The following is a 25,114-nucleotide window of genomic DNA, read 5'->3' as shown; positions in this document are numbered from 1 at the left end:
AATTGACAGATGGGCTATAAATCAAACTTGATAAAAACTTGACTTTATTCTTATTGTGCGTGTATACATGGGCTGGTAACTAAACTCTTGGCTATGAAATCACATTATTGTGGCATGTTGAACTTTACTTATCTTATTTCATTAATCTTAAGGTTGATTATTTATATTGCGGTGGAAGGTTTGTTTCATTTTTATTTCTTCTGCTTTCTGTTATTTGTTGGTTGTTATTTTCTAAAGTGTGTCTTTATTTGAGTAATGTTTATCACATAATCTTTTAAATGATTTTTTTTTGCATTAGGATTGACAATGTAATGTAATAATTCGTTTGTAAGAATACTGTAAGCATGTTTTAAAACATTGTCCATACTTTCTCAGAAACATTTACTGTATACAGTATATGCTTGAGTATAAGCCAAGTTTTGTGCGACCAAAAGTGGGGGTCTCGGCTTATACTCAAGTCCCTAGCTGAGAGGTGCTTGCTGTGTCTTCCCTCCTCCACCCCAACATATGTGGTGATGGGTAGAGGGCATGGCCTGGCACCAATGAGCATGGCTGCCTGATACATCAGCTCTCTCCTTAGCTTTCACTCTGGGCCCTCTTCTTCACTTCTGCTGCATTCTTTTAAACTAATGGACCCCTCCAGATTGGTCCTGCAAACCTATAACAGACCCAGACAGTTACCAACTACCTCTCAAGCTGGACATTCAACTTCAACCACCCTGAATCACCACCTCTAAAAGAGGTACAGGTCTCCTTTCTAATTTCTGTGCGACTGCCCCAAACAACTCCAGCTCCCATAGCACTGTTTAATCTCTTCTATACACAGCAATAGAGGTCTGTCATACCGTATGCTTCTATTAAACATTGGTTGCTGATGGTGGGGTGCTAATATTTATTCAAGAAGATAGCCTCTTTTTTGCCTTCATCATCTTTTTTTTATTTATTAAGAAATATTAATTTGTATGGCAGCAACATGTTTTGTATTAGTATTTAAATGGTCTATAATGTAAATACATTACATGGGGAAAACATGATCAGTGCAGGTAATAGTTAGCTCTGCACTACTCAGTACAGTCCAAAGCTAACGCAAGCTCACTCTCAAAGTAGGATGTCCTCAGTAGGCTCTCCATTTCCTACCCTTTCCTGTGCTTATTGTACACAATCATTTAGAGCTATTATTATTATTTCATATTTATATAGCACAGACATCCTTTGCAGCACTGTACAGGGTGTATATATGGTCTTGTTATTTAACTGTCCCTCAGATGTATAACTGTTAATACATTTCTAATAACTTTAAACGTATCAGTTTATCATATTACTTCAGTTTGACCTATGGCATCAGATAAAAAACACAACATGCCCAAGACAGATACTTATTTCCGTATAGGGAAGTCTCTGGATAATCCAGACCCTTTCCCCATCCCCCTTTACCACACTGACCCAGCACTGGAACCCTCTTAAACTATTTAACAAGGGCTTGTCACTAGTGTTGGGCGAACAGTGTTCGCCACTGTTCGGGTTCTGCAGAACATCACCCTGTTCGGGTGATGTTCGAGTTCGGCCGAACACCTCATGGTGTTCGGCCTTTTTAGTTCGGGTTCGCCCGAACAGCTCAATGCCCAGCCGAACATGCCGAACAGGGCCCCTGTTCGGCCGAACAGGGCCCTGTTCGGCCGAATACTGCCCCCCTATGGGGTCGCAGGCATAAGGGGGGAGCATGCCCCGGTCGCGGGGGGGGTCGGAAATTCCCCCCACCCCCTCCGCTAGCGCTCCCCCCTCTGCCCGCTTCCCTATACAAAAATGTTCCTTAAAGTTCAATAGTACCTTCAGTGGCTGGCCTGGCTGGCACTGTGGTGTGTTGTGAGTGAGGAGGAGGAGGAGTCCGGAGAGTGACTTGTTGAGGCCGGGCAGCGGGCGGTTCAGCGGTAGTACCCTTGTGGTACTTCCGCCCTTTCTCTGACCTCACGTCCTCTACGTGATGACGCATACGAGGGTACGCGTGACGCGTACCCTCGTATGCAGAGGACGTGAGGTCAGAGAAAGGGCGGAAGTACCACAAGGGTACTACCGCTGAACCGCCCGCTGCCCGGCCTCAACGCGTCACTCTCCGGACTCCTCCTCCTCCTCACTCACAACACACCACAGTGCCAGCCAGGCCAGCCACTGAAGGTACTATTGAACTTTAAGGAAAATTTTTGTATGGGGAAGCGGGCAGAGGGGGGAGCGCTAGCGGAGGGGGTGGGGGAATTTCCGACCCCCCCGTGACCGGGGCATGCTCCCCCCTTATGCCTGCGACCCCATAGGGCCCCCAAAAGTGGGATGTTCGGGGAGTTCGGGGTTCGGGCCGAACATGCCGAACATCTGGCCCATGTTCGGCCTGTTCGGCCCGAACCCGAACATCCAGGTGTTCGCCCAACACTACTTGTCACATAGGTTTCCGTGGCCACGCACACATCCATGTGCCATATCGACTGCACTGCACAGGCGCAAGACCTGCGCAATAGCACACAGACAATCGTTCATGGCTATATCCTCTGTGCACAAGTGGCTCTTTGCTACTAAACAGGTAGTGCAGCTGCACAGTGTGGCCACGCGCGTACACAGACAGAAGCGTGGCTGTGATGACGAAGAGGGTCTCCCGATAACCAGTGGGTTACAGAAGAATCGCAGAAGCCTCTGGATCATTCAGAAGTTTCTACTACCAAAGTATGTATCTGGCTTTACCTTTTTCTTTTACTCACAGGCTTGCTTTAAAGTTTTGGAATTTGGTTTGGCATACTGTGAAAAGGTGTAGGAAACTACTGGTGCTTTTGCCGTTACTTCCTGTCCCTTGAATCCCCATGAAACTATGTAGCTTTGATATGAAAACCATGACAGTAATGAAAACTAGTCAGGGATTGTAACCCTTCCATGTTATATAGTACACACAAAAAATGTTTTGTTTGCTGCTGTCATTATTGGAGAGATTTCTCCACTTACCTAGTCAAAAAGCAATGGGAATTCTCACTGAGGGATGCAGAACAGCAAGAAAAATTCAAAACGGTTTTGACCCTAATATATATATATATATATATATATATATATATATATATATATATATATATATATATATATATATATATATATATATATAAATATATAAAAGGTACAATTTCAATGTTCCTGCAACTGGCTGCTGACCATTTTATTTCTCCATAAAGTCACTATAGATTTAGCAGAGTCAGGGTCAGGTCCATCCAACCGCACGTATACACCACTGGAGCAGGACACAACAGGGTCTAACAGCCGCATTCACTGTTCAAAGATGAAGAGTAGGCAATCTCAGTGGAGGTCAGCACATCAAATTTAGATACATTATTGGTACATACAACAGGCTAATAGTATAATTTTAGCTTCAAAATGGAAAGGTTAATAGTCACCTAATTAGGGTTAAGTTCTACTTAAAGCTATGCTTTCCTTATCTGCAAGGGCGCCTCTAGCCATTTTGTCACTCCAGGCCAGAAAACCTGTGGCGCCTCCCCAACCCCCCTCCCCCATGAAAATAATCGTAATGCGGCAGTGTTTCACCAGAAAATACACGTACTGCGGAAGTGTTTCAACAGAAAATAATCGTATTGCAGCAGCATATCACCAGAATATAATCGTAATGCCTCAATGTTTCACCAGAAAAATAATCATAATGCGGCAGCGTTTCATCAGAAATTACATTTATTGTGGCAGCGTTTCAACAGAAAAATACACGTAAATGCGGCAGGGCTCCACTTTCATGAGGCAAAAAAGGGGGACAGAAGGAGGCACAGGGAGACTGAATAAGGCACACAGGGCGACATAGGGAGGCACAGGGGGACAGAAGGAGGCATGAGGGTCAGAAGAAGTCACAAAGGAGGACAGAAGGAGGCACAAGGGAACAGAAGGAGGCACACAGGGGACAAAAGGAAGCACAAAAGGAGGCACAATGGGGGACAGAGTGAGACACAAAGGAGGACAGAAGGAGGACAGAAGGAGTCACAGGAGGATGGAAGGAGGTACACAAAGGGGCAGTGGGTGGTACAAGAGGACAGAAGAAGGCATGAGGGCCAGAAGGAGGCACAACAAATGACATGTGGGCCAGAAGGAGGCACAGGGGGACTGAAGGAGGCACACAGGGGTAGAGAAGGAGGCACAAAGTGGGGCAGACCAGAGGCACAATGGAGGACAGATTGAGGTACAAAGGGGCAGGCTCGAACTGACCCACAGAACTGCCGATTTAAACATCGGTGGGCCCCGCCTCCTGGGGGCCCCAGAGCGGGCACAGTGCAGGAAGGGGGGAAATTGGGCACACAGAGCGGCGGGGAGGGGGGGAAGCTCCCCCCCCCTCCCTCACCTAGGGGCACCCCCTTCCGCACTCCCCCTTCCGCACTCCCCCCCCCTCCAAAATTGCAGCCAGCGGCAGCCAGCGGGGAATAGCTTTACCGGCATGATGACATCATAGGAGATCCATAGCTTTGCGTGCCGCTGGCTGGTCTCCGTCGCTGCAATGCACTGACCAATCACGCTCTCACAGGAAGTACTGCAAGAGTGTGATTGGTCAGTGCATTGCAGTAGACGGAGACCAGCCAGCGGCACGCAGAGCTATGGATCTCCTCTGATGTCATCATGGCGGTAAAGCTATTCCCCGCTCGCTGCCGCTGGCTGCAATTTTGGAGGGAGGGGGATTGCGGAAGGGGGAGTGCGGAAGGGGGTGCCCCTAGGTGAGGGAGAGAGGGGAGCTTCCCCCCCTCTCCGCCGCTCTGTGTGCCCACTGCCCCCCCTACCAAGCTGGGGGGGGGGGGGACTTAAACCTTGCTGCCTACCTAACTGGGGACACCTGTGACCTGCTTACCAATACTGGGGGGGCTCCAGGTGAGAGAGGGGGAAGGATTCCCCCCCTCCCCGCCACTCTGTGCCCACTGCACCCCCTTCCAGCATGGGTGCCCCCACTAACTGGGAACCTGCCTTTGTGGGGATATCTGCCGCCAATCTAATTGTACTTTGTGGGGATATCTGCCGCCAATCTAATTGCATTTTGTGGGGATATCTGCCACCAATCTGATTGTATTTTGTTGGGAAATCTGCCGCCAATTTGATTGCATTTTGTGGGGATATCTGCCGCCAATCTATTTGCATTTTGTGGGGATATCTGCTGCCAATTTGATTGCATTTTGTGGAGATATCTGCTGCCAATCTAATTGCATTTTGTGGGGATATCTGCCACCAATCTGATTGTATTTTGTTGGGAAATCTTCCGCCAATTTGATTGCATTTTGTGGGGATATCTGCCACCAATTTATTTGCATTTTTTGGGGAATCTGCCGCCAATCTGATTGCATTTTGTCAGAAAATCTGCTGCCATTTGACTACTTGATGAATTTTTATGAGGCATGTAACTACTTGATTATTTCATCTAAAATGTATCTGGTCGGACCTAATCTCTGTGAATAACACTGCTACTTAATTTGTGTTTTTTTTTTTTTTTTTTTAAAGTCTGCCCATGACTCATCATGACCACACCCATGTTCCAGTGCGTGGTGGCACATTTATTTTTGCTGCGGCGCGCTGCATGTGGACAAATACCTATTGGAGACTGTCCTCAGAAGTGCTTACAATCTATTCCCTACCATAAAATCTTGCAAAATTTCTAGAGTACATGTGTATGTGAGCCCAAAATGGAGGGGCAGGCTGAAACTTCCTTGGTGGGCCCTTAGTGTCCCAGTCTGACAGGGGGACAAAAGGAGGCACAGGAGGAAAAAAGGAGACACAGGGGGACTAAAGGAGGCACACAGGGGAAAGGAGGAGGCACGATGGGGGACAGAAAAAAGCACAAGGGGCAGAAGGAGGCACAGGAAAACAGTAGGAGGCACAAAGGGAAACAGAAGCATGCACAAAAAGGAACAGAAGGATGCACAAAGGAGGGGGGTGTAAGGAGGCACATTGAGACAGGAGGCAGAGAGGGACAGACAGAGCCACAGGGAGACAGAAGAAGGCACAAAGGGGCACAGAAGGAGGCACAGGGGGGAGGAAGATGCAGGGGACAGAGGTGGCACATGGGGACTGAAGAGGCACATGGTGATAGAAGGAGGCACATGAGGACAGAAGAAGCCAGAGTGGGACTGAAGGAGGAACAGGGGGGCAGAGATAGCACAAGGGAACAAAGAAAGGCACAAGGGGACAAAAGGAGACACAGGCGGACAGAAGGAGGCACAGGTGGACAGAAGGAGGCACAGGTAGACAGAAGGAGGCACATGGAGGCAAAAAGGGAGACAGGAGGCATAAAGGGAGACAGAAGGACAAACAGGCGGGTCAGACATGGCACAAGGGACTGAAGGAGGCACAAGGAGACAGAAGGAGGCACAAAAGGGACAGAAGGAGGCACAAAGGGGGGGAAAGGATGTACAAGGCACAGAGGGACACAGTGGCAGCTGCCTGCAACTTACGCTAAGCAGATGCAGCAGAAACAAGTAATAGAACAAACGTGGAGGTGGGGCTTAGTCAGGGGCGTGGCTTCATACTGGGGGCGTGGCTTAATCCAGCAACATGGCGCCCCTAGGACCAATGGCACTCCAGGCAATGGCCTGTACTGCCTATGCCTAGAGGCGCCCCTACTTATCTGAGAACTTTCTAAAGGAAGCACATTGTTGTCCATGAGGGCCAAGCATTAACCGGAATTGCAGTGTCAAACGTAACATTTATCAGCAAGGGAAAGTATGCAATGATTGATTACCAATTTGTTTTACGTTCAATAAACAGGTAAAAAAATAAGCTTTTGTAACAAAGTGATTACTCATAATTTTGAGCTAGACCTAGAAGAATTCCTTCCAAAAATTGGTGCACTTACCTTAGCTTCAGTTTCTCCTCTGTGCAGTGTGTATAAGTGGTGCACTGCACTCTGTGAGGATGCCCATGGGTGGGTAAGTATTTGAAAAACATGGAAATCATGTCCCTGTGTGTCTGAGGTAACCAGCAAATTTCCTAAAATAAAATAAAAAAATACAACACTGTTTTAAATATATACTTTTTTTATATTTCGTCCAGGCGCATATCAAAATACATCATTTGACAGCTTTGAAATCAGAACAAATGTCAGTAAAATGTGTTGCATGAAAAGATGTTTCTGCAGCTACAAAAATCTTTAATAATTTGCACACCAAAATTGAAGTAGTTCAGTTGAATTCATTGATCCCACTGCTGCTTAGTTTGCATATTATTATGCTCTTCAAACATAGAATGAACAATCTACAACTATGGTGCACTGTGCTAACAGAAAGTAGCTAATAAGGAGCTTATAAAATTAGCTAATCAAATAACGTATACAATAGAAAAAGGTTTTATGACTGGAATTGGGCAGGTGAAAGGAGGGGGAAGGAGTGAAGGGGCAGTTCATCAATATTCCACACCAATACGCTCGCTTACAGCCCATACTCACATCTAACTCCTACCTAAATGATGCTGTAGATACTCGGGGACCATTAACCAGTTCACCCCCAAGGGTTTTTACTCTAACGGACCAGAGCTATTTTCACTTGTCAATGCTCCTCCCTTTTCTTCCCTAATAACTTTATTACTACTTATCACAAGAAAATGATCTATACCTCGTTTTTTTCACCACCAATTAGGCTTTCTGTGGGTAGTACATTTTGCTGAGAATTTTTTTTATTATAAATGCGTTTTAATGGGAGAAAACAAAAAAAAAAATAAAAAAAAATCATTATTTCTCAGTTTTCAGCCATTATACTTTTAAAATTAAACATTCTCCTGTGGATAAAACAAACATATGTTATTTGCCCAGTTGTCCCGATTAATAAACCGTTTAAATTATGTCCCTATCACAATGTATGGCGACAATATATTATTTTGAAATATAGGTGTTATTTTTCTGTTCTGTTTTTTTTTTCTTCTGGCCATAATTACAAGCCTCTATATAATAAATTAAAATTAATTCCCCCCCCCATAAAATATAGATTAAAAAAGGCAACTATTTGTTTATTTATTTGAAGCTGATTTTTTTTTACAAGTGTTTTTTTTTTGGGGGGGGGGGGAGGGTTGGAAGTGTAATTTCATCAATTTTATTAATAGTGTGTATGTACTTGTATATGTATGTACTTTGTATCTGTAATCTACTTTTTGGCCACAAGATGGCGCTAGTGAACACTCTCCCCCTTTTTTTTTTTTTTTTTTTTACACTTTATTAAATTGTTACAGCTTCCTGTTTTTGTGAATGGAGGTGGCCGCTGTTCGCGGTCACGTCCATTCACTCCAGGCAGTGCGATTGGGTAGAGGACCCCTCGGTCCTCTTCCCCAATCACCCAGCAAGGGAACCCGACGGAAACGGCGGTGGTAGCGGTGCGAACACGTGCGGAGCGGCGGCGGGAATGCGCGACGTATTAAAACGTCATGTTGCCATTAACAGGCAAAAGCATGGCGTTTTAATACGTTAGTTTGCCGGTAAATGGTTAAAAATACAGTTCTGCAACAAACACAATTGCTAACTTCCAGCCAGAGCAATATCCTGCCTCTATCTGGCCAGCAGACGCCAGTCAGCCAATCAGGTGCACTGTCATACACCCTTTGCCTGCTGTACCATACCTAGCAGGAATTACATAGATTAGCATTCAGGTGGGAGGTTTCGGTTGGACGCAATCGTGAATTTGATTGGCTGACTGGCGTCTGCTGGCCAGATAGAGGCAGGATATTGCTCTGGCTGGAAGTTAGCAATTGTGTTTGTTGCAGTTGGCATTCAGTTTAGAGGTGGTGGGGTGAGTTCCCTGGAGGTGAGAGGTCCAGGGCTTGCCCGCACTTCCCTCTAGGTGTCGCATGGTGGTTTGGGGGCCCCAGTGAGTGAGAGAGACCTGGGGCCCCTGGGCTGTCATGTGGACCAGTGTTTGTGATTTTAAATTTATTTTTTGCAGCTTCTAGGATGCGGTTGACAGGTGAGTGGTTAGGGAGGAGACCGTGTGGGATATGTGCCTACACGGGGCGTCCCTGTAAACGATGCAATTCACGATTGCGTCCAACCGAAGCCTCCCACCTGAATGCTAATCTATGTAATTCCTGCTAGGTATGGTACAGCAGGCAAAGGGTGTATGACAGTGCACCTAATTGGCTGACTGGCATCTGCTGGCCAGATAGAGGCAGGATATTGCTCTGGCTGGAAGTTAGCAATTGTGTTTGTTGCAGTTGGCATTCAGTTTAGAGGTGGTGGGGTGAGTTCCCTGGAGGTGAGAGGTCCAGGGCTTGCCCGCACTTCCCTCTAGGTGTTTCCCTCTAGGTGTCGCATGGTGGTTTGGGGGCCCCAGTGAGTGAGAGAGACCTGGGGCCCCTGGGCTGTCATGTGGACCAGTGTTTGTGATTTTAAATTTATTTTTTGCAGCTTCTAGGATGCGGTTGACAGGTGAGTGGTTAGGGAGGGGACCGTGTGGGAGATGTGCCTACATGGGGCGTCCCTGTAAACGACGCAATTCACGATTGCGTCCAACCGAAGCCTCCCACCTGAATGCTAATCTATGTAATTCCTGCTAGGTATGGTACAGCAGGCAAAGGGTTTATGACAGTGCACCTGATTGGCTGACTGGCGTCTGCTGGCCAGGTAGAGGCAGGATATTGCTCTGGCTGGAAGTTAGCAATTGTGTTTGTTGCAGTTGGCATTCAGTTTAGAGGTGGTGGGGCGAGTTCCCTGGAGGTGAGAGGTCCAGGGCTTGCCCGCACTTCCCTCTCGGTGTCGCATGGTGGTTTGGGGGCCCCAGTGAGTGAGAGAGACCTGGGGCCCTTGGGCTGTCATGTGGACCAGTGTTTGTGATTTTAAAAATACAGTTCCACAGTAAATCTTAACAACAGATGTGACTCTAACGCTACGTATACATCATTCAATATCCCAGAAGATCGATGGGTCGAACTAATAATTTCCAACATGTCCAATCAGCTCCCAATCAAAAACGGGATCAATTTTGTGTAGTAGTGATTGGAAAATCAATCCTGTTATCAGGAGCTGATCAGATATGTCAGAAATAATCGTTTGAACCCTCGATCTGCCAGGAAATTTAACTGTGTGTACCTAAAACTAAAAAGACACGATAAAGACGTACTAGAATGTAATACATGATTTAGGTCACCCAATGTCATGTTAATTATGGTTTCAGCATAAGAAATATTTACTTTATATATAGATTTCTGCATAATTGTATGTAAGCCTGTCCTACAAGTGACTTTTAGCCTAGGCTATAACGCCACACATTCTTCTGTCTCAATTTTATACACAAAATAATTTTGTTAGCCAGAATACACTCTGATTGGCCACAGATTTAATATCTGTAAAGTGCTGCTGAAAATTTCAGTGCTATATAAATCCTAATTAATAACAATAATATGCCAGTAGCTAGCATCTGGTGAAGAGACAAAATACAAAAAATAGTATGGCCATGAACAGGGTCAGATTTACAACTCAGAGACCAAAAGGCACAGGCGTTTTGGCGCCCTAAACTCTGCCCCTGAACACAGGACACACCATGAGTAAAAATATTCTGAACTCTAATCCATGCCTTATGTCACTAACTGTCCTTAGAATCTTACACTGTCTCATATCATTCTTAGTGACATGAGACAATAAGTGCTTGAGGTCGGTGATATGAGGAGGGGGGTCGCCTCTCCCACATAAGGCGCCTGTAGGCACGTTCCTACAGTGCTTTATGGAAAATCCGGTCCTGGCCCTGAATATTTTGTAACAGCATGGTGCAATGGGGACAGGATAAACTAGTAATGTTTTCTGTGAACATGCTGATTAATTATGTGACTTGAGGGACATGACTCCTAATTATGTGACTAAAGAGGACATGCCTGCCCATCTAAAAGATTTGGTAAAAGTTGCCTGTCTGTTTAAACGCAAAATGATTACATTGAACCTCAGCTTCTGCAGGGGACCGGAGGATCATTTTGTGATGGTGCTGGCACAGGACAGCTGCAACAACAACAACAACAACAAATAACATTTGTAAAGCGCTTTTCTCCCGTGGGACTCAAAGCACATAAGCATGGCTCTGACCATCGTGGTACAGAGGAAGCATTTTATAAATCTGGAAATGCCAGGCTAAACAGGTGGCTTTTCAGTCTGGATTTGAATAGCTCCAGGGATGGTGCTGTCTTTACTGGGTGTGGTAGGGAGTTCCAAAGAGTAGGGGCAGCATGACAGAAGGCTCTGTCTCCAGATTTTTTGAGGTGCACTCTGGGAGTGACCAAGTTTATAGAACTTGCTGATCTGAGGTTGTGAGAGGTGTGGTGCAGCTTCAGCAAGTCCTTCATGTATCCAGGGCCCAGATTGTGCAGGGATTTGAATGTCAGCAGTCCAATCTTGAAGAGTATTCTCCATTCTACTGGTAGCCAGTGCAGTGAGCGAAGGATCGGTGTAATGTGACAGTAGCGAGGCTGGTTTGTTAGCAATCTGGCAGCAGCATTCTGCACTAATTGCAGGCGGCGCAGGTCTTTTTTGGGGAGGCCAGCATAAAGGGCATTGCAGTAGTCCAGCCGTGATGTGATGAAGGCGTGGACTAGGGTTTGAAGATCCTCTGGGGGAATCAGATGTTTAATCTTTGCAATGTTCTTCAGATGAAAGAAGGAAGATTTAACTACAGATGAAATTTGGTTTCTGAAACTCAATTCCCCATCGATTAGTACGCCAAGGCTGCGCACAAGGTTGGAGCTGTTTATGTCTGAATTCCCAATCCTGATTGGTGTTGCTTTAGGATAGAGCTGTTTTGATGGCGAGCACTGGCTTTGGACAAACAGGACCTCAGTTTTGTCAGCATTCAGTTTCAACCAGTTATCATTCATCCATGCCTGAAGCTCAGCTAAGCAAGAGTTTATTTTTGGGGTAGGGTCTGTTCCACCAGGTTTGAAGGACAGGTATAGCTGTGTGTCATCGGCGTAGCAGTGGTACGTCAGGCCATGTCGTTGGATAAGTGTACCGAGCTGCAGGGGGCTGGTAGAAGCCCCAGGTAAGTGAAACTCTTTTTTTTTTCCTTTCAGTTTAGGTTCCCTTTGAACAGATTTCAATTAACTAATAACACATACTGCTAGTAATAATAACAAATAACTGCCCACATTAATATTTCAAAGTAGGGTTGTTCAGAAAACAAACCTGGGTCTGATTTAAAAAAAAACTTTTAGCCAGCGTTTTCCCACAGATTTTTTCAAACCTTGTCAATATAAAACTTTTCAGCTACCAGTAAGCAAAGACGTAAAATAACATATTGTAGTGTAACATTACTGTTCACAACTACTGGTAATAATTTTAACTTGCTAGCTAGAAAATTAATTCTGTAGATGAGAAAGTCTATCCTGTTAAGAAAACACAGGAATAAAGTTAATGGAAACAGTGTGCAAGTTTGTGCACATTTATAAAAGGTATGCAGATGCAGATTTCTACTCTGTAGCATAACTCATACTATTTGCTGTTTAACCGTCTCTGAAATGATCTTTGCACTAGAATTCTCGCTGCACTTTTAGCATTCCAGATATGTAAGAATCTGCAGCACTGAAAAGAACATCTTTAACTACTCCTCCTACAGAAATGTGTTTTTTTTTCTCAATCTTCTACGCAGGGAAGAAGGGAAGGCATGTATGTTTTATTTTAATTGACAACTTCCTATCTTTCTCATGTACTGCATACCAAACAATAAGCTGCTTTCAGGAAGCCTTTTTTTTTTTAGAAAAAAAAATCAGAGCCTACATACATAAAAAGAAAAAAATGTGTACAGATGTAGACTGTGGCTTGAGAGCTATTTATGCTGTATCAGAAGACTAAACCAAACTCTGGCTGGGCTGTTAAACTTAACCCACGCCCCAAAAGAGGTGCCAAGCCACAAAAAGCATTTGCGTCAGCTAGGAATATAAGGAAAAGAAGGGTTTCTAATTATAGGTCCTACTAGCGGAAGCCTAGAGTGATTAGGAGTTTAGGCGCTGCGGTATGTTTATCTGGGAGCTTCCTCCCTCTTTCTCTCCTGCTCACTTGCTTTTCCAGGCTAGATCTGATAGATGAGGCTTGGCTTTAGAAAGCGGGATTAAATCGGCTGGTGGTACAAAGAATTCTTTACTAGCAATTTTGACTTAAGGCTCATTAAGAAGGCAGCAAGCCTTTTGAAATAGGCGTCAGATGGTTAGCCCAAAAGACCAAATTAGAGAGTGCAGAATACAGTCTGGGTAGCCACTAGGAATGTTGGCAAGCCTTAGCAGAGGGAGATGCTCACAGGATCCTATTTACAACACCTATCATACCACATGTCTGGATATACCAGAAACAGCCATGCCATACCATCTGCAGTTCTAGGCAAGTAAAAGGGAAAAGAAGCCTATAATTGAGGTTTCCTTTAACAATACCTTCCTTTCCTACTGTTGCCTCATTGTTTCCAAGGTGTTAGGGTGTGATGCTTTTGGCAATTCTAGTTGGCCGCATGCCATTTAAAAAGAAAAAATCATTTACTCAAATTTGCAAGGATGCAATAAGAATATGCTCTCAATAAATACAAGAACTGACTAAATACATGGTTTAAGCGTAAAAAAATATGAATCGCTGATTGCTGTAGACATTTGCTATATGGATAAGGAGAAACCTACCTCAAAAATAATCCCTTTGCCAAAATCAGCAACAAATAAAATATTGTTTGAACCTAGGATGTTTTGCAAACATTTGAAAAAATCACGAGCTAATTTAGGCGCAATGTTAAATACCAATATTACTAACAATAACTGTAAATCATTTAAGCGCAACATTAAATAACAATAATGATAACAAAAACGGTAAATATCAATTTAAATACAGTATTACATTATCGGTAAATTTACCTAGAATGTACATCCTAACTATAACTTAACCCAGGTCTGGGCAAACTTTGCCTGAAATTCCAACACCCCTCCCCCCCTCCATGAAAAGTTTCAAACGGGCAGCAGGAGATTTGAAACTCACCTCGCTCACCGATGTCCCGCATTGCATCTCCATGGCAACAGGGCGTCACATGTCATGACGTCAGGACATGCCAGTGTATCACACGCTGGCGCATCCTGACGTCACGTCATTGGTTGCCATGGAGATGTGATGCGGGCCATCGGTGAGTGAGGTGAGTTTCAAATCACCCACTGCCTGCTCGCAACTTTTCACGGAGGGAGGGGGAAAGGAGGGCAATCCGGCCGCCTGTTGGAGAGCTGGAGAAGCAGCGAATGTGGACTAGATACAGCCTGCGGGCCGTAGTTTTCCCAGTGCTGACCTAATCACTCCCTACTCTCAAACAGAACCCTCCCCTGGTGGTGCTTAACCCTAAGACCTCCCCTGGTGGTTCCTAACATTAAGACACCCCTGGTGGTGCCTAGTCCTAAGATGAGGGGTAACCTTAACACCCCCCTGATCCCTGCTAACAATAATACGATAAATTTCAATTCAATCGCAGCCACCCGCTAAATAGTGTAATGTCTATTTATATTAAGATAAATAACAATTGTGCCCATTTTTGGCCGTGACTTTATAAACTGCTCCTGATATGTGATTGCACAGTTATTAATTGTCATTGCTTCATTGCACTGATGACAACAGTGGCGGTAATAAGATAATCGTACAGAAGTGAACAATATAAAGGCAAAGGGAAGTATTTGATGCAACCACAAGAAAATATTAGGACAAGAGCACTGCAATAATCCCTTTAATGTCTCTATGCTTTTCTATACCTTTACTAAGCATTAAAAACAGTATCAGATAACCATGCATTTACCATACTCTTACATTACTTGCAATGTTCCAAGTGCTTCTCCAAATAATTCAATTTCTTTTGTGTGTCAAAGATTTTTTTTTTTAATACAAATGGCTTCTAAAGTAACACATTACTGTTATTTTGTCACAATGAACAGAAAAAAAAAATCAGCTCCACCCCCTTCGATCATCTATCCATATAATATAGTCAACGTTACTGCTTCCAGTGCCCACCAATAATATATGTTTTTTTTTTAGTCCACTGAGCTCAGGCACCTCTGTACACAGCCAGCATTTCTAGGCACTCCTCAGGAAAATGGATTAATGCAAAGAATCACAGGAGCGTGCACCTTCCGTCTCTAGGTTTATTTCCAAAATGGTGACAATGCAACAGTACAGCAAAATCTTCATCTTTCAAAACTGAACTGTGTTACTACACTTGTGCATTGTTAGATCTTACGTGTCTTGGGTAAGTGGGTCATCGTATTGGAGGTGGGTGACTCCTCAGGAAAATTTTGTAGTATGCTCTCTTCCAGGAGGGCAAATCTATACAGTTAGCGTTTTTTTGCATACATATAGCTCTGCCATCCAGAGGCATGGTGTCGTGACATAACACTGTACATACTGTACAGAATCCATATCCTGAAATGCTGCTTATGTACATGGATGCCTTGTATCAGTACAGTATGGCACTATATATATATATATACAGTATATAAGATATCAAACTGCTCCCTAAGACCACAAAACTAGAACATGCTTCTGGACCACTGGTATGGGATGCCAGCAAAAATGGCTGTGCAACATCCTCCCTTCCTATAAAAAGTGTGGCATGCAAAAGCCCCCGTAAGGTGTGAGTGGTATAACTCCCCCTACAAGTGTGACCTATATAACTTCCCCTTTCCCATCCCCATAGCAAGTGTGGAAAATGTAGCACCAGTACCTCCATAGTAATTATAGCAAAAACACTTATCGTCCCATAGCAAATGTGGGCAGTATAATTACCCTGTTCCTTAACAAGTGACCCACCTCTCACCGAGACAACCCTTCCTTAAAGAGGAGCTGTCAGCCATGCTATCTCCGAACCCCCCCCCCCCCTATATAAGTAGATAAATACTTGCTCTACTTACATATGTATTGCACAAACACGATTTGATTTTAGTGATTTTTCTACAGTAAATAAGATAAAATACTTCTAAGCATTTCCCATATTAAATGTGGCTATTTTGAAGCCAATCCTGATGTCATTTCCTCCCTTACTCCCCTTTGCCTGATTTGCCTGCCCTTCACTATAGAAAGTGCATTGTCTCAGCATGAGAAATATTGGCCAATCAGAGAGGAACATAGGTGTGGGAGGGGGAAACAGGAGGGAAAGACACTTCAGCCAATCAGGCTGCATTAGTTAAGACTGGGGGGAAGTAGAGAAACAAAAAAGGTCAACCCAGCCTGCCCTGCAACTTCTTTTTTGTGTACTAAAATTTTGTGTGTACCAAATAAGAGTCAGGTAAACTGGGGAATGATCATTTATCAACAAGAAAATTAATAGAGATTTTAACTTTTGCATTGACTGGTTAGCATCCTTATTACTTGTTTACCAGATAAAAAAAAAGAATTGATTTTTTATTTTATGCCCGACAGTTACACTTTAAGTAGAGTATTTAAATGTGTTCATTGAAGTATTTCTTTTTTTAAGTGTTAGATATTTTTTTAAAATATTTGCAGGAATGAGTAAGACATAGTAATGTATGCCTATACCCATTTCAACCCCCTGAATGGTGGCAAATGTAAAATCTCCCTTAAAGGATACATGAGGTGAGGAAAAAAAGGAAAAAAGTTTTACTCACCTGGGGCTTCTTCCAGCCTCTAGAACTCTATCGGTACCCACGCCACTGTTTTGCTCCTCTCCATGCCACCACTTCGCCCTATGTAAGATTGCGATCAGTGGCTGGGTCAGGATCTTCTGCGCATGCATGGGCAAGCTTCGTGCTTCTCGTGGCTGGGAGTGCTCTGTGCTTGCCCAGTTTAAAAAGGCTTGAACTGTGCAAGCGCAGAGCAAGCACTCCCAGCCACGGGAGCGGGATCACAAGAGGCAGGCCTGTGCATGCGCAGAAGATTCTAACCCAGCCAAGGGTTGAGATCTTACAGAGGGTGATGCGGCGCCCTGGAGAAGAGCGAAAAATCAGTGTGGGTACTGATAGATTTCTAGGGGCTGGAAGAAGCCTCAGGTAAGTTAAAAATGTTCTCTTCTTTTTCTCACCTCATGTATCTTTTAAAAACAATTGGACAAAGGACAAAAATGTATCTGTACAGTTTCGGCCTAGTGATGTCGACCGAGGAATCGGGTTCCGATCCCTGTCGGCTGACATCCGTCTAGCGTGTGTATGGGCCTTTACAGGGACTTGGGAGCTTATCAGTGTTCCTTGAGCAAGCAGAAAACGTCTGAGTGGCTTACAGTGAATGGTCAGCTAATCAAGGAGTAATTAATAATGCTTTCTCCATCTCCAATGATAAGTTATTCATAAGTATTAGGGCTGGTTCAGACGGACGTTTAGAGGCGTCGCGTTCATTGGCGTCGCGGCGGCAATGCGTTCGGGCTTTCAGCAGCGTTTACGTTGCGTTCGGATGCGGTCGCGTTTTTTCTTCCCCTAGGGGGACATTACCCGTAGCGGTTAACCGCCCATGGAAGCTACATGTAGCTTCCAGGGGCTCCTTGAACGCCAGGGAAAATCGGGACCCGAACGCCGCATTCGTGCAAACGCGCATGAAAGCTTGGTACAAACGCTCCCATTCACTTGAATGGGAGCGTGTAACGCCAAGCCCCGAACTCTGGCTGTAAACGCTCTGCAAGCGTCCGTCTGAACCAGCCCTTACTCTGAAACATGTTCCTTTATCAGTAACTTTTTTGTTCAGTCAAAGCCAAAGCAGTCTGTAAATAACTTCCTGGAGCTGACTAAGCTGAATTTAGCCAAGAATTAAACAGTATTGCCTCTCTGGATCAGGAACATGGCTGACACTTGTCCACCATCTCCCCTCTCCGGTGCAGCTACTGCACCAGAAATTATGGACAACAGTGGGATGACCGCACTCTCCACCTTATGAGATTTGACAAATCAGATCTGTTGAGTTATGATTCAAATTTGGAATATTTTTTGCCAACATTCTGATAATCTTTAATTAGGGCTGATTCACATTAGAATGGATGCAAAAAGGAAATAAAGCATATCTGCTAAGCGGATGCGTTCCTGTCTGTTTTACATCTGCTTGCAACAACTGATACCGTCCGCTCATCCACTTCGCTCATGTGACCTGCGTTGACGGGAAACTTGACTATTATGTCACAGCGGCGATCGAAACAGGCGAAACGGTAACTAGCCTAGTGAGAACGGACAGTGTTCGGTCTCATAGGATTTCATAGCATACATTCTCCCATCCAGTCCGGGAAAATGTCTCAAGTTTGCACTCAACGTTTCACTTAGCATCACATTTGTGTTGCGCAGCAAGCAGATACCTTTTCTTAACAAGTGAAGGTAGATCATATTTATTAGGATCTGTTTCCTGCACTAAGCAGAGCTTAAAAAAGCAGGTAGTTTTTTAAGCAAGTGTGAACCGGCCCTTAATCAGAATCATTTTAATGATAGCTGTAATTTAATGTATCCCTTCGATAATATTTATTCACTTAAAGGGATACTGTAGGGGGGGTGAGGGGAAAATGAGCTGAACTTACCTGGGGCTTCTAATGGTCCCCCGCAGACATCCTGTGTTGGCGCAGTCAGTCACCGATGCTCCGGCCCCGCCTCCAGTTCACTTCTGGAATTTCTGACTTTAAAGTCAGAAAACCACTGCACCTGCGCTGCCATGTCCTCGCTCCCGCTGATGTCACCAGGAGTGTACTGCGCAGACACAGACCATACTGGGCCTGCGCTGTGCGCTCTTGATGACATCAGCGGGATCGAGGACACGGCAACGCAGGCGCAGTGGTTTTCAGACTTTAAAGTCTGAAATTCCAGAAGTGAACCGGTGGCAGGGCCGGAGCATCGGTGAATGGCTGCACCAACACAAGATGTCTGCGGGGGACCGTTAGAAGCCCCGGGTAAGTTCAACTAATTTTCCCCTGACCCCCCTACAGTATCCCTTTAAAGCGGAATATAACCCTGCATTTCAACTTTACTCTAAAACATTATTTACAGCATATTATATGCAACCAGCATTTTTTTTTTACTAGACCTGCATTGGAAGGGCTACACACAGAGGTTTAAAGTTCCGTGGAGAGATATGCAGACGCATCCGAAGCTCAGATAGATACATTTAACTAAATAGAATGTAACAAGTGATAAATGTTACACACTCTTTGGCTGTCCTCCAGCTCCTTCTCAGTCAGAGAGAGTGAGTCACATTCCACACTTAGATACATTTAAGTAAACAAAATGTATCTATGTAAGCTTCGGATGCGTCTGCATTTCTCTCCAGGAACTTTAAAGCTCTGTGTGTAACCCTTCCAATGCTGGCCTAGTAAAAAAAAAATGCTGGTTGCATATAATATACTGTAAATAATGTTTTAGAGCAAAGTTGAAATGCAGGGTTATATTCCGCTTTAATGACTGGTTCAAAGTTGTCTAATGATCTGCAAACCTATATTCTTTTAAGACTCCACCTGCTCTTTCAGATGTGAAAATCTCTCAAGTAGAGTGTGACTCTTTCACCTATTAACCTGAGACCACCACCACATTTCAATAAACAGCATTTAAGTAACCAGAAGAATTTCATGTCTGTCTGTCAGGAACAGTCAAGCATACAGAGGGGTACACAGTTTAATCTGTTATACTGCAGGTCTAACATTCATTTCCCTGTTATTAATAGATGGCATAGCACTCGGGTGGCCATGGAGGAGTGATTATTTCACATTTGGACGTGTCACACTTCACAGCTTTTAGACCACTCAACTGGAAGGAGTGATGCCTCTGAAAACATCAATTATTTACTAAATCTACACTAACATACAGCAGATATTTATTAAACTGAAGGGCTGAGGTTTTCTGTCTCACTCTTTTTTTCCCAGCTATGCATGACTAACTGAATTCACTTACATGTCAACAATAATATTTTTCTAATTTTTTTAATGTCCTCCCTATGTGTGGGTCTGTAAAAAAAAAAAAACATGGAGCGTAACGAAAACCAGTTTGTTCATTTGCATCAATCAGACTTCATTGGTCTGAGGAGCGGTTCACACTACAGCGTTCAGAGTCATGGATGGTGTGAGCACATACACCCATGGAAAAAATATTCAGATCTGTCCTTTGCATTGGACATGTGATAACAACATTACTATTATGTGTGTGACTTCTGTCCAGTGTCCAGAAAAGTCGTGTAGGGCAGGATTTTGCATTCCATCACTGCAACGGTCACCAGACAGAATGGACATGTTGGGCACAGGTCTAAACAGATTGTATGTTTAATACAGGATATGTTGACGTATCCATCGTTTCTCATGCTCTTTTGGGGTATATTCCCTAAACCCTGTTAAACTTCATGAGCGCTGGCATTATATAAGTAACACATACAGTTGTGTTCACAATTATTCAACCCCCAATGCTGTAAAGGGTTTTAGGGAATTTAGTATACATTTGTAATTGTGTTCAGAATGAAATCTTACAAGGACTTTTTAAAGAACCAAATGCAACTAATATGACAACAATTGTTTTTGTAATACAGTATTAACCACTGGAGGACCACAGTGGTAAACCCCCTAAAGACCAGACACATTTTTAATAAAATGGCCACTGCAGCTTTAAGCCCAAGCTGCAGGGCAGCACAAGACAGCACACGAGTTATCCCCCTCCCCCCTAGTCCCCCCCACCAACAGAGCTCTCTGTTGGTGGGGTCTGGTCACCCCCCAGTTTTTTGTAAATATTTATTCTTTTATTTTTCTATTATTTTTTAATAATTTTTTTTTTGCCACCCAAACCCCTCCTTCCCTTCAGCTGGCCAATCACGGCAATCGGCTGTCATAGGCTTCTGCCTATGAGAGCCGATTGCTCTCTTGTTCCCCAGGTGGACAGCCGTGTCACACGGCTGTCCCCAGTACAGTGCTGCTGCTGATCGCATCGCTGTACTAACAGTGAAGATGGCAGTTTCGCCGTCTAAGTCTTCCGAGCAGCGATCGCCGCTCGGAGACTAAAGGCAGTGCAGAGCTCCGCCCCCGAGCAGGAGATGCGCATGCAGCCTGCGCGCGATCTCCTGCAAACTGCAGCCCGAGGATTTGTTAGGTGATCCTGGGGCTGCCACCATGGCCACGCCCATCGGCGTGAAGCAGTCCCCAGGAGGTTACATTTTTTTTTGTCATTTCTTCATTGACACAATTATTCAACCACTTAAACACTACCACTCTTAAGAACAGAGGTTCATTCAAGTGTTTTCGATCAGGTATTGAAAACACCTGTGGATGTTAATGAGCAGCAATCAAGCATAATAAGCACCAATTAGGCAGATTTCAAATGACTGTGATACTCAGCTCCTTCTAGACATTTACTGGTGTGTTTACAAACATGGTGAAGTCAAGAGAATGGTCCAGGAAGACAAGAGAAGAGGTGATTTCTCTTCACAGGAAAGGCAATGGCTATAAGAAGATTGCAAACATGTTAAACATACCAAGAGACACCAAAGGAAGCATCATTCTCAAATTCAAGGCAAAGGGCACTGTTGAAACGCTTCCTGGTCGTGGCAGAAAGAAGATGCTGACTTCGACTGCTGTGCGCTACCTGAAGCGCAAAGTGGAGAAAAGTCCCCATGTGACTGCTGAGGAACTGAAAAAAGATTTGTCAGATGCGGGTACTGAAGCTCAGACAATAAGGCACACACTGTGTAATGAAGGCCTCCATGCCAGAACTCCCCCTTGCTGTCTCCAAAGAATAAGAAGAGTCGACTGCAGTATGACAAAAGTCATGTGGACAAACCACAAATGTTTTGGGATAGTGTTCTGTAGACTGAAAAAAAAATTAGAACTGTTTGGGCCCATGGATCAATGCTATGTTTGGAGAAAAAACAACAAGGGCTATGAAGAAAAGAACACCTTGCCTACTGTGAAGAATGGCGGGGGGTCAATCATGCTTTGGGGCGGTTTTGCTTCTGCAGGTACAGGGGAGCTTCAATGTGTGCAAGGTACCATGAATTCTCTTCAGTACCAGGAGATATTGGATGAAAATGTGATGCAGTCCGCCACAAACCTGAAGCTTGGGAGACGTTGTATCTTTCAACAGGACAATGATCTCAAGCATACCTCCAAGTACACTAGAGCATGGTTGCAGATTAAAGGGTGGAACATTTTGGAGTGGCCATCGCAGTCACCAGACTTAAATCAGATTAAGAACCTCTGGTGGGACTTAAAAAAAGCAGTTGCAGCGCGCAAGCCTAAGAATGTGACAGAACTCGAGGCTTTTGCCCATGAAGAATGGGCTAAGATACCCGTAGATCGCTGCAAGACACTTGTGTCAAGCTATGCTTTACGTTTAAAAGCTGTTATAACTGGAAAAGGATGTTGGACTAAGTACTAAGAATGAATGTCACTGGGGGGTTGAATAAAACTGATAATGATGTGAGCACAGAAAAGACATTTGTGGTTATTTCATTATAAATGTTATGTTATATTTGTCTGACTTACAAGTGCCTCTTTGATTTAATTGTAAACAAGATGACTGAAATTATCAAAATCAATGTCAAACTGGCCAAAACACTCAATGGGTGGAGGTAGGGAGTTCCATAGTGTTGGAGCCGCTCTTGAGAAGTCCTGGAGGCGTGCATGGGACTGGGTGATGCGGGGGGTGGTTAGGCGAAGTTCATTGGAAGAGCGGAGTGAGCGGCTAGGTGTGTACCTCTGAGTAAGATCGGAAATGTAGGTTGGTCAGGTTTTGTGGACAGATTTGTAGGTCAGACACAGTATCTTGAATCTGATTCTGGACTGGATAGGAAGCCAGTGGAGGGATTCTAGGAGGGGATCTGCTGTGGTGGAGCAATGGGAGCAGTGGATAATTCTGGCTGACGCATTCATGATGGACTGCAGTGGGGCTGTTCGGGTCATAGGGAGACCAGACAGCAGGGCATTGCAGTAGTCAAGGCGGGAAATTATGAGGGCATGGATGAGGAGTTTGGTGGTAGCAGAGGTCAGGAAAGGGCGAATCTTACAGATGTTACGAAGGTGGAAGTTGCAGGACTTTGTGAGGTTTTGGATGTGGGAAGTGAAGGAGAGTGCGGAGTCCAGGGTGGCACCCAGACAGCGAGCTTGAGAGGTAGGGCGAATGGTAGTGTGGTTAACAGTGACATGCACATCTGGGAGGTTTGTGGATGGCCGGGGTGGGAAGATCATAAATTCCGTTTTGTCTAGATTTAGTTTCAGGAACCTAGCGGACATCCAGGAGGAGATGGCTGATAGGCAGGAGGAGACCTTGTCCATGGTAGTGGTGGATATGTCAGAGGTATGGAGGTAGATCTGGGTGTCATCTGCATACAGATGATAGTTAAAACCCATGGAGGAGATAACCTTGCCAATGGAGGATGTGTATAGGGTGAACAGTAGAGGGCCAAGCACCGAACCTTGAAGGACTCCCACCGAGAGGTGGTTGGGGGTGGACGAGGACTCATTGAAGGTGGTCATGAAGGAGCGGTTGGAGAGGTAGGATGAAAGCCAGGACAGGGCGAGATCGTGAATGCCCAAGGACTGGAGGAACTGGAGGAGTAGGGGATGATCTACTGTGCCAAAAGCTGCTGAAAGGTCAAGGAGGAGGAGAATGGAGTATTTGCATTCAGCTTTAGCTAAGGCAAGGTCGTTGACCATTTTGGTGAGAGCAGTTTTGGTTGAGTGGGCAGGCCGAAATCCAGATTGCAGTGGGTCTAGCAGTGAGTTGGCATTGAGGTACTGGGTCAGGCGTTTGTGAACCAGACGCTCAAGGAGTTTTGAGGTAAAGAGGAGGAGGGAGATAGGACGGTAGTTGGAGGGTAGCGAGGGGTCGAGGGAGGGTTTCTTGAGGAGGGGTAGTACAATGGCCTGCTTGAAGTCTGAGGGGAAGGTGCCTGTGAATAGGGAGAGGTTGAACAGGGTAGTGAGGACTGGGGCAATTCCGTGAAGTGAGGCTGGAGTAAATCAGAAGGGATGGGGTCAAGGGGGGGGGAAGTAGTGGTATGGGAAGTCTGCAGTAGGTGGTTGACTTCCTCGGTGGTAGTAGGAGTAAAGGATGTGAGGGGAGGATAGGGTGGAGGAGGAGCTGGTTGGGAGGGGGTGGGAGGTGAAGATTGGAGATTGGATATTTCCTGGCGGATGGAGACAATTTTGTTGGTGAAGTGGGTGGCTAAATTTGTGGTAGAGAGGGAGGAAACGGAGGGTGGGAGGGTGAGTTTAAGCAGGGAGTTGAAAGTGGCAAAAAGATGCCAGGGGTTGGAAGCTTGTGCTCCGATGAGCTTGGTAAAGTATTCCTGCTTCGCATGAGCAAGGGCAGTGTGGAACTGCAGCAGGTTGGTCTTGTACTGTAGGAAATCCTGGTTAAGTCTAGTTTTTCTCCATTTCCGTTCAGTGGCGCGTGTTTTCTTCTGGAGGTTGCGAGTATGGGTAGTGCGCCAGGGCTAAGGGTTAGGGGGTCGGTTGCGGTGAAATATTGGTGGAGCAGCTTTCTCTAGGTCTGATGAGAGAGTTTGGCGATACTGAGCTGCAGCAAGATTAGGACAGGTTAGGGTGGGGAGAGTGGAGGAGAGGGCATGGAGGGGGTCAGCAAGGACACTAGGGTTGAGCTTGCGTAGGTCTTGCTGCTATCGACCAGGTGGGTGGGTGGGTAATTTGGAGGTGCCTTCCGTGAGGAGGTTGAAGGTGAGAAGGTGATGGTCTGAGGGTCTCTAGATTGTAAGCCTTTGGGCAGGGTCCTCCTCCTTTTGTGTCCTACCTGATCATGCACCTCCTCCATTACTGTGCACCCATGCTATGCATCTGAGTGAACCTAACTTGCCTAATCTCCATGCTCCATCCAGTGTCTGACTAATCATTACCTGGTACTCATACTGTGCTGCATGATCTGGTCTTTCTTGTATTCCGGTATTGTCATATTGCTGTATGTCACCCCTAAATATTGTCTGTAACCTAAATTAACCACTTGCCGACCGCACGCTTATACCGTGCGTCGGCAAAGTGGCAGCTGCAGGACCAGCGACGCAGTATTGCGTCGCCAGCTGCAGGCTGATTAATAAGGAAGCAGCCGCGCGAGCGGCTGCTTCCTGTCAATTCACGGTGGAGGGCTCCGTGAATAGCCTGCGGGCCGCCGATGGCGGCTCGCAGGCTAAATGTAAACACAAGCGGAAATAATCCACTTTGTTTACATTGTACGGCGCTGCTGCGCA

The 25,114-nt window shown here is 45.1% G+C and overlaps 1 protein-coding gene across 13 annotated transcripts in view; it reads right to left on the bottom strand.

Moving 5' to 3' along the window:
• BCAS3 (BCAS3 microtubule associated cell migration factor) overlaps window positions 1–25,114 on the bottom strand; it is a 1,423,373-nt gene that overhangs the window by 1,031,026 nt on the left and 367,233 nt on the right. For all 13 annotated transcript variants that reach the window (XR_011026249.1, XR_011026248.1, XM_068268730.1 and 10 more), the window contains exon 14: window positions 6,857–6,990. Coding sequence is in view for 11 of the 13 variants with exons in the window: in XM_068268730.1 (XP_068124831.1) it covers window positions 6,857–6,990 (134 nt within the window). In the remaining 2 variants the exon portion in view is untranslated. The remainder of the gene's footprint in view (window positions 1–6,856; window positions 6,991–25,114) is intronic.

The sequence above is a fragment of the Hyperolius riggenbachi genome, chromosome 2 (genome assembly GCF_040937935.1).
Source record: "Hyperolius riggenbachi isolate aHypRig1 chromosome 2, aHypRig1.pri, whole genome shotgun sequence".
NCBI lineage: Eukaryota > Metazoa > Chordata > Amphibia > Anura > Hyperoliidae > Hyperolius > Hyperolius riggenbachi.
Note: the sequence above shows the minus strand (reverse complement) of the source record. Positions and strands in the feature narration are given on the sequence as shown.